Here is a 10,065-nt window from a genome sequence, read left to right on the forward strand (position 1 = left end):
AGAACTATTCTAGGTGCCGCAGTAAAGGGATTGATGGGAATATTCAGTAGGGTCTGTAGAATGTTTATATGGTGTCATTTCATGGGGCTCTGAATAATACGGAGTGTTGCTGGCCTTTTACTCCACCCATTCCATTGGCGGCCGAATCACATCATGTGCGATTACTGCACTACAGAAAACCTGCTAACTAAACAACAGTGCAGGGGATGCCCACTGAATTAAAGGGCAACTACACTAAAAAATCTAAGTTTCTTAGATTTTTTCCCAGACCTCAATAGTCATCCCCTGATGTGGTTTAAGCATTGTTGTGAACACAGAAAATCTAATTCTGTTGTGTTTCTAATAAAAAAAGTGTGAAAAAAAATGGGATAAACCAGGAGAAATTGGGGAAACCGGGAAAAACTAAACAAAGAAAATGGAATTTGGGAAAATAACAGTAGGATAAAAACAGATTTTAAAAGGCCCTACAAATGTTTTTTTTGCTGTGCATGATTGGACTTTAGAGTGTGTGTCATCCTGCAGCACAGCATTTTGGGGGAAGTTGAGGTCAGATCCAATATTGATTATATTATTATGTATTATATCATATTGACTATGCACCCAAGAGGGAAAGAGGTTGGGCCATCCTAGAAATGTTTTAGTGAAATATAATATAATATATAACATTTAGCAGATGCTTTTATCCAAAGCGACTTACAGTCATGCGTGAATACATTTTTACGTATGGGTGGTCCCAGGAATCGAACCCAATATCCTGCCGTTGCAATGCTCTACCAAGATGCATGACAGCATTATAAATGCGTTGTGAAGCCTCAATTTAATATGATTTATAAGGCCTTTATTAAGCGGTGCTTATGGCACCTTTTACAAAGCAGGTTTATGTCATATTTGACATAGTGGGTTATGTCACATTTGACATTGGTGGTTATGTCACACAGTTATGCCACATTTATGAACCCTTTATAAAGCATGACATACAGTTATAGATGATTCATAACACAGTTATATAGTGTTTATGAAGGCTTTATGAAGGCTTTATAAGCTGCACCTAATTTAAAGCAGGACCGTACTGGGTCCATAGGCCTACATTATGACATTAGAATTGGGTGGAAAATTACTGCAGGCATACATACCTGTTGCAGACTGCTAACAGTTCTATACAATGGTTCTACGGCTGTGGTAGGCTATCGCCATATTGGGTTACGGCGCCCCCATGTGATGGTTTCAGAAATAAACAATTTTCTGATCTAGGCCTCCCCTGTCACAGTAATACAACGGACTGTAGCTCTCATAGACCACTAGAGGACAGACTTGGTTCATGTGGAATAATATCTATTAGTTGGTTAAACCTGTTGACTAATGGCCCTTGTACTGTGCCTCAATTCAAACTCAGACCATACAGTTTTAAGAAGATAATTATTTCAAACAGCTGTTGTTATAGTTTATTCTGTGATGTATATTTTTGTGCAATATGATAGCAACATAATTATAGGCCTATGTAAGTTGATCATCAAAGTAACATAGTTTTAGGAAGGTCCTTGGATGGAAATGATGCTGCAAACTAATCTGCTTCAAATAGAATGTGGTATCTGAATGCAGTAGAGTTGGCCAGTAGTAGCCTAGAGTTGATCCAGTAGAATTACATTATTTTATTTTATTGATTCAGTTTATCAGCTGATCCTACTGAAGGGTCGTGCATAACCACAGAAACATACCAGAGATACATCCATTTCTGATACCTTATCCAAACCATAACCTCTCTTCACACCAACTTCCTTCACTCTCTCCATCCCAACTTCCTTCTCTCTCTCCATCCCTTTAGCTCACCGCAATTAAGCTAATATGTCATTAATTAGAGTTAGAGGCAACAGGAGGCAGTATGACTAACAAGGATGGATAGAAGGATAGAGGAATGGATAGATGGAGGGATGGAGGAAAGGAGGGAGGGATGGAGGAAAGGAGGGAGGGATGGAGGAAAGGAGGGAGGGATGATAGATAGATAGATAGATAGAGAGATGCAGAACAGTGTTTTATTCTGACACTATCGACATCTCTACGAGCTGATCATCTATTTCAGGGCTTTTAGTACATCTAAATGAAATGTTGTTTTTACTAAGTCATGTGACTAAAGATCCAGCCTCTTAATGGATGTAGGGTGCTGAGTATAACCCTCCAGCCTCTTTTGATGATCAGTAGATTTAAAGCCACACACACACACACACACACACACACACAAAGTGACTGAGACAGAGGGTGCTTGTGAATGCAGGCAGGTCTTCAGACCTTTTCAGCTCTAAAGGTGAATCTACTACAGACAGATACTCCACTTATATGCCCCTATATGCCCCTGTGTGTGTGTGTGTGTGTGTGTGTGTGTGTGCGCGTGTGTCATAGTGTCCAATTCAATATTATTTATCTCAAATTTTGTGAGCATTTCTCCTTTGCCAAGATAATTCATCCACCTGACAGGTGTGGCTGTCACGCCCTGGCTCTGGGGACTCTTAAAAGTTGAGCCAGGGTGTGTAGTGTCTATGTTGTAGTTTCTATGTTTTTGTTCTAGTTCGTGTTTTCTATGTTGGCCAGGGTGGTCCCAATCAGAGGCAGCTGATTCTCGTTGTCTCTGATTGGGAACCATACTTAGGCAGCCTGTTGGCACTAGTTAATTGTGGGATCTTGTTCTGTATAGGTTTGTGTTGGTGAACCTTTAGACTTCACATATCGTTTAGTTGTTTTGTTATTGTGTAAAGTACTCATTAAAAGATGTACGCCTATCACGCTGCGCCTTGGTCTCCCTCTTACAACGATCGTGACAGAAGATCCCACCAAAATAGGACCAAGCAGCGTGTGCAGGAGCAAATGCCGGGTATGGAACAGGAGGTTACTCTGGTAGATGTCCTCCTCGGTTGGGGGAGAATCACAGAGGAGGAGGCCGTCCGCTACCGGAGGGCGATGAGGGAGGATGCCCAGGCAGGAGAGGAGAAGCGGCGCCAACCGGGTCGTCGTCGGACAGGCGAGAGGCAACCCCAATAAATGTTTTGGGGGGGGCACACGGCATGGACGACGGGGATGCTGGAGGCAGCTACAGGACGTATCGGCGGATTGGGAGAGGAGGCCACCAGGTTTGGGGGGCTGGAGTGGTCCGGCACAGTCCTGTACGTCCTGTGCTAGCACCACGCACGTGTCGTGCTAAGGTGGGCATGCAGCCAGGACGGAGTGTGCCGGCTCAACGCTCGTGGCCTCCAGTACCCCTCCTCGGTCCCGGATATGCTGCGCCAGTGCCACGTGCTGTAGTGCCAGTACGAGTGCACAGCCCTGTACGTCCTGTGCTGATGCCTCACACAGAGTGTGTAGAAATAGGCATTCAGCCAGGACGGGTTGTGTCAGCTCTTCGCTCCAGACCTCCAGTCCGTCTCCACAGCCCGGTCCGGCCAAGCCAGTGGTGCGCGTCGTCAGTCCGGCACAGCCCGTGCCTGTTCCACCTGGTCAGGCACCGGTCAGCTGCTCCACACCGGAGCCTGAGCAATCCGCTCCACCGGTGTCCAGTCCAGCTCCGGCCAGCGGGGCCAGACCAGACCAGGGGCGCTACGGGGGGGTAGCGAGAGAGTGGTGGTCACACCCGGCCCCTCCCCTGTTGTGTTTGGTTGGCGCGGTCGCAGTCCGCGCCTTTGGGGGGGGGGGTACTGTCACACCCTGGCTCTGGGGACTCTTAAAAGTTGAGCCAGGGTGTTAGTTTCCATGTTGTAGTTTCTATGTTTTTGTTCTAGTTCGTGTTTTCTATGTTGGCCAGGGTGGTTCCCAATCAGAGGCAGCTGATTCTCGTTGTCTCTGATTGGGAACCATACTTAGGCAGCCTGTTGGCACTAGTTAATTGTGGGATCTTGTTCTGTATAGGTTTGTGTTGGTGAACCTTTAGACTTCACGTATCGTTTTGTTGTTTTGTTATTGTGTAAAGTACTCATTAAAAGATGTACGCCTATCACGCTGCGCCTTGGTCTGCCTCTTACAACGATCGTGACAGTGGCATATCAAGAAGCTGATTAAACAGCATGATCATTACACAGGTGCACCTTGTGCTGGGGACAGTTTTGAGGGAGTATGCAATGCTGAATGCAGGCATGTCCAGCAGAGCTGCTGCCAGAGAATTTGATGTTAATTTCTCTACCATAAGCCGCCTCCAACGTAATTTTAGAGAATTTGGCAGTGCGTCCAACCGGCCTCACAACAGCAGACCAAATGTAACCACGTCAGCCAAGGACCTCCACATCCGGCTTCTTCACCTGCGGGATTGTCTGAGACTAGCCACCCAGGCAGCTGATGAAACTGTGGGTTTGCATAACTGAAGAATGTCTGCACAAACTGTCAGAAACCATCTCAGGGAAGCTCATCTGCGTGCTCGTCATCCTCATCAGGGTCTTGACCTGATTGCAGTTCAGCGTCGTAACTGACTTCAGTGAGCAAATACTCACCTTCGATGGCCACTGGCAAGCTGGAGAAGTGTACTCTTCACGGTGAATCCCTGGTTTCAACTGTACCGGGCAGATGGCAGACAGCGTGTATGGCATTGTGTGGTCGAGCGGTTTGCTGATGTCAGCATTGTGAACAGAGTGCCCCATGGTGGCGGTGGGTTTATGGTATGGGCAGACATAAGATACGTACAACGAACACAATTGCATTTTATTGATGGCAATTCTAATGCACAGAGATACCGTAACGAGATCCTGAGGCCCATTGTCGTGCTATTCATCCGCCACCATCACCTCATGTTTCAGCATGATAATGGGCAGCCCCATGTCGCAAAGATCTGTACACAATTCCTGGAAGCTGAAAATGTCCCAGTTCTTCCATGGCCTGCATGGTCACCAGACATGTCACCCATTGAGCTTGTTTAAAAAACATACAGTGGCTTGCGAAAGTATTCACCCCCTTGGCATTTTTCCTATTTTGTTAACTTACAACCTGGAATTAAAATTGATTTTTTGAGGGTTTGTATCATTTTATTTACACAACATGCCTACCACTTTGAAGATGCAAAATACTTTTTATTGTGAAACAAACAAGAAATAATACAAAAAAACAGAAAACTTGAGCGTGCATAACTATTCACCACCCCAAAGTCAATACTTTGTAGAGCCACCTTTTGCAGCAATTACAGCTGCAAGTCTCTTGGGGTATGTCTCTATAAGCTTGGCACATCTAGCCACTGGGACTTTTGCCCATTCTTCAAGGCAAAACTGCTCCAGCTCCTTCAAGTTGGATGGGTTCCGCTGGTGTACAGCAATCTTTAAGTCATACCACAGATTCTCAATTGGATTGAGGTCTGGGCTTTGACTATTCCAAGACATTTAAATGTTTCCCCTTAAACCATTTGAGTGTTGCTTTAGCAGTATGCTTAGGGTCATTTTCCTGCTGGAAGGTGAACCTCTGTCCCAGTCTCAAATCTCTGGAAGACTGAAACAGGTTTCCCTCAAGAATTTCCCTGTATTTAGCGCCATCCCATCATTCCTTCAATTCTGACCAGTTTCCCAGTCCCTGCCGATGAAAAACCTCCCCACAGCATGATGCTGCCACCACCATGCTTCACTGTGGGGATGGTGTTCTCGGGGTGATGAGAGGTGTTGGGTTTGCGCCAGACATAGCGTTTTTCCTTGATGGCCAAAAAGCTTAATTTTAGTCTCATCTGACCAGAGTCCCTTCTTCCATATGTTTAGGGAGTTTCCCACATGCCTTTTGGTGAACACCAAATGTGTTTGCTTATTCTTTTCTTTAAGCGAAGGCTTTTTTCTGGCCACTCTTCCGTAAAGCCCAGCTCTGTCGAGTGTACGGCTTAAGGTGGTCCTATGGACAGATACTCCAATCTCCGCTGTGGAGCTTTGCAGCTCCTTCAGGGTTATCTTTGGTCTCTTTGTTGCCTCTCTGATTAATGCCTTCCTTGCCTGGTCTGTGAGTTTTGGTGGGCAGCCCTCTCTTGGCAGGTTTGTTGTGGTGCCATATTCTTTCAATTTTTTAATAATGGATTTAATGGTGCTCCGTGGGATGTTCAACGTTTCAGATATTTTTTTATAACCCAACCCTGATCTGTACTTCTCCACAACTTTGTCCCTGACCTGTTTGGAGAGCTCCTTGGTCTTCTTGGTGGTGCCCCTTGCTTAGTGGTGTTGCAGACTCTGGGGCCTTTCAGAACAGGTGTATATATACTGAGATCATGTGACACTTAGATTGCACACAGGTGGACTTTATTTAACTAATTATGTGACTTCTGAAGGTAATTGGTTGCACCAGATCATATTTAGGGGCTTCATAGCAAAGGGGGTGAATACATATGCACGCACCACTTTTCCGTTATTTAGTTTTTAGAAAAAGATTTAACAAGTTTTTTTCATTTCACTTCACCAATTTGGTCTATTTTGTGTATGTCCATTACATAAAATCAAAATATAAATCCATTTAAATTATAGGTTGTAATGCAACAAAATAGGAAAAACGTCAAGGGGGATGAATACTTTTGCAAGGCACTGTACCATATTTATCATTATCACTGACGTTGCTGTTTGACTCAATGAAACTGTGTTCAAAACTGCCATCAAGTCTATGTGTGTGTCTGTTGTGTAAACAAATCTTGGTTCTGAGAAGGAGTAGGGTAAACTTCCATTGAGCCCTGGTGTTTGTGTGTGTGTGTGTGACACTAGGAGAAAAAAACAGAAACAAACATGGCCATATACGCTGAGTATACCAAACATTAGGAACACCTTCCTAATATTGAGTTGCCCTCAGAACAGCCTCAATTGTCGGGGCATGGACTCTACAAGGTGTCATAAGCGTTCCATAGGGATGCTGGCCCATGTTGACTCCAATGCTTCTCACAGTTGTGTCAAGTTGGCTGGATATCCTATTGGTGGTGGACCATTCTTTGATACACACGGGAAACTATTGAGCATGAAAAGCCCTGCAGCGTTGCAGTTCTTGACACAAACCGGTGCGCCTGGCACCTACTACCATACCCCGTTCAAAGGCACTTAAATGTTTTGTCTTGCCCATTCACCCTCTGAATGGCACATGTACACAATCCATGTCTGAATTGTCTCAAGGCTTAAAAATCCTTCTTTAACCTGTCTCCTCCCCTTTATCTACACTGATTGGAGTGGATTTAACAAGTGACATCAATAAGGGATCATAGCTTTCCCCTGGATTCACCTGGTCAGTCTGACATGGAAAGAGCGGGTTTAGTGTACTCAGTGTATTGCCACCTGGTTTGTGTGACTCATGGAAACAACATAATGTATTCTTAGAAGTAAGAAGATAAAGTGCCAACGTTAGTTATAAAAACCTCTGTTATAACTGTGGGCGTATCCTCTCAGCAGCGTGACACATCTAAAACTAACAGTTTCACAACCGCCCTTTGTCACAGTTCCTTTGGAATTCTCCTTTATGGCGTTCTTATCTCTTTGTTTGCTTATGTCCTTATGGCTGTGTGCTGTGCTGTGCTGTTCCTTACCGTAGCCGGTACCTGGACCCTGTGGCCTTAGACCTGTACCAGGTAGACCACAAGCCCTCCTGCCTGGCTGTATAGCTGGTCTCTACCCAACAGTCCAAGGTCCATTTAGATAATTAGTCTGAAGGGCTGACGCAGAGAGAGGCAGGGTTACAGCAGGCTGGTATCTGATTACTATCAACACACAGGTCACAAACACAGGTAGAGAGAGAGAGAGAGAGGCAGAGGCAGAAACAGACAGGTAGAGAGACGCCGAATGCAGTGAGAACAACAACTAACTAACTAACAACTGTGGAACTGAACTGAACAGCAGACAAACAGAAGACTGAAGTCCTAACAGAGAGAGAGACTGGTCCATGTGCTAGTGTTGAAGTGAGCCACCATGGCTAAACAGACAGATATGTTTGTCCTGTTCTTCGTCTGTCTGTCCTTGCTGGTCCAGTCTACGACAGCGATGATATTATGGACGGCGTACGTGGGGATACATTTCTATGACAGCAGCACTAACCAGACGGAGACCAGGTTCTGTGAGTGTGGGTGGTACGGGCGTTCCTCCCCTCTAGAGAGTGCTGCCGGGATGGTGGTCCTCCCTGCCTCAGACCCCCAGGGGTGCAGCCTGAACCCCTACCCCTCCAACGACAACACCACCTCCCAGGGGCCCTGGATCGCTCTGGTCAAGAGGGGAAACTGTACCTTCAGTGAGAAGATCAAGGCAGCGTGGGCCAGGGGGGCAGCGGCCGTAGTGGTCTATAACCTGGACGGGACCGGTAACAGCTCAGATTACATGAGTCACAGCAACACCCCTGGCACCGTGGCCATTATGATCGGTAACCTCCAGGGGGTAGAGATCGCCAACATAGTGCGGGGCGGTCTGGCCGTCTCCATGGTGATCGAGGTGGGCAAAGCCCATGGGCCCTGGATGGACACCTATTGGCTCTACTTCCTGTCTATTGCCTTCTTCATCATGACGGGCGCCTCCATTGTCTACTTCGGGTTTGTCTCCGCCCACCGACTGCACAGTCTCAGGGCGATCCGTCACGCCGATCGGCGGTTGAGGAATGAGGCCAAGAAAGCGATTGGTCGACTGGAGGTGCGTACGCTGAAGCGCGGGGACGAGGAGACAAAGTCGGACAGCCACACCTGTGCCGTGTGTATCGAGTCGTACCGCCCAGGAGATGTAGTGACCGTTCTGACCTGTGGTCATCTGTTCCACAAGGCTTGTATCGAGCCCTGGCTGCTGGACAAGAGGACCTGCCCCATGTGTAAGGCTGACATCCTGAAGGCCTTAGGAGTGGAGGGGCCCGGGGAGGAGGAGGAGAGCAGCAGTTCCTCTATCCCACCACCAGATGTCCCTATCGTCACAGTGTCTGGAGGATCAGGCGGAGAGCTGCTGTATGAGGTCCCTCTCAACAACAAACATCCACCGACCCCCACCCTGACCCCTCGACCCCCCACCGAGGCCTGGCAACCACATCACTATGACAATATGGCCTTCGAGGGAGAGACACGCCATCAGGGGAACGTGGCCACCAGAGGATAAACGACAACAACAACAACACTGGATAATGGTAATTTCTACCTGGAGCATGAACAACAACCCATAGACAACTTCACACAGCTACAGCAGTGGCTTGTGATATACTGTACTATCACTGTTAGCTAAACCATATCTACTGTACTGCTAGGAAAATATCTCCCTGGATTCAAACACGGTTTACTGATGATCAAATAACTACTTGTGCTATCAACACTACTATCATGACAATAGTTTCTAGCTCTACATATCTGCATAGAGAGCTGTAGCCTAAACCCTGGTCCAGAAAAGCTGCTGGTGTGCAGGCTTCTCTTTTAACTTCTCTTTGAGATCAAAGCTACTTCTTTATAATTTGTTAAATGAACAAATGATCACTTTTATTATGATGAGAAATGCTGAATATATTTGTATATTAAATTGATATCACTGCTGTATTTTTAAAAGTAGATATTCTAAGAGTAAAAAAAAAAAAAAATCTGTATATAAGAATGAATCAAACTACAGTATACTGTAATGGTTCACATTGAAACATATGAAATGAAATGATTAACCAACAAAACAGAATATGTACTAATTTACGTACTAATCTGGTTTAGTATAGCTAGAGATGTACTGTACATGTGTCTGTGGCAGGGTAGGTGTCAATTTCATTTTAAATCAGTCAATTCAGAAAGTGAATTAAATTCATGAATTGATCAAATCTTCATTAAAAACAAATGGCACTTTTGAATACAATTTCAATGAATATCCTGAAGTGACAATGGAAGCCATGTTGAGTTTTCTTAACCTGGACTGGTCATGTGGTGAGGAAGGACGCCTGGGCCTAATGATGAGAGCCCTGCCAGTCTGAGACCAGGAGAGGGGAGGATGAGAGGAGGGAAGGATGAGAGGAGAGGAGGGGAGGGGAGGAGGGGAGGGGAGGGGGAGAGGAGAGGAGAGGAGAGGAGAGGAGAGGAGAGGAGAGGAGAGGAGAGGAGAGGAGAGGAGGAGGGGAGGGGAGGGGAGGAGGAGAGGAGGGGAGGAGGGGAGGGGAGGGGAGGGG

The 10,065-nt window shown here is 46.2% G+C and overlaps 1 protein-coding gene across 1 annotated transcript; it reads left to right on the forward strand.

Moving 5' to 3' along the window:
- The first annotated feature begins 7,837 nt into the window (after positions 1-7,837).
- On the forward strand, positions 7,838-9,222 carry LOC311111244 (RING finger protein 148-like). The gene has a single exon (XM_084153957.1). The coding sequence runs from the start codon at positions 7,872-7,874 to the stop codon at positions 9,027-9,029; it is 1,158 nt and encodes a 385-aa protein (XP_084010083.1). The 5' UTR covers positions 7,838-7,871; the 3' UTR covers positions 9,030-9,222.
- Positions 9,223-10,065: the final 843 nt, after the last annotated feature.

The sequence above is a fragment of the Coregonus lavaretus genome, assembly GCF_964263955.1.
Source record: "Coregonus lavaretus genome assembly, chromosome: 37".
NCBI lineage: Eukaryota > Metazoa > Chordata > Actinopteri > Salmoniformes > Salmonidae > Coregonus > Coregonus lavaretus.

Excerpts from the sequence above, each read along its gene's own strand:
- LOC311111244 (XM_084153957.1), top strand. The coding sequence starts at position 7,872 with ATGGCTAAACAGACAGATATGTTTGTCCTGTTCTTCGTCTGTCTGTCC.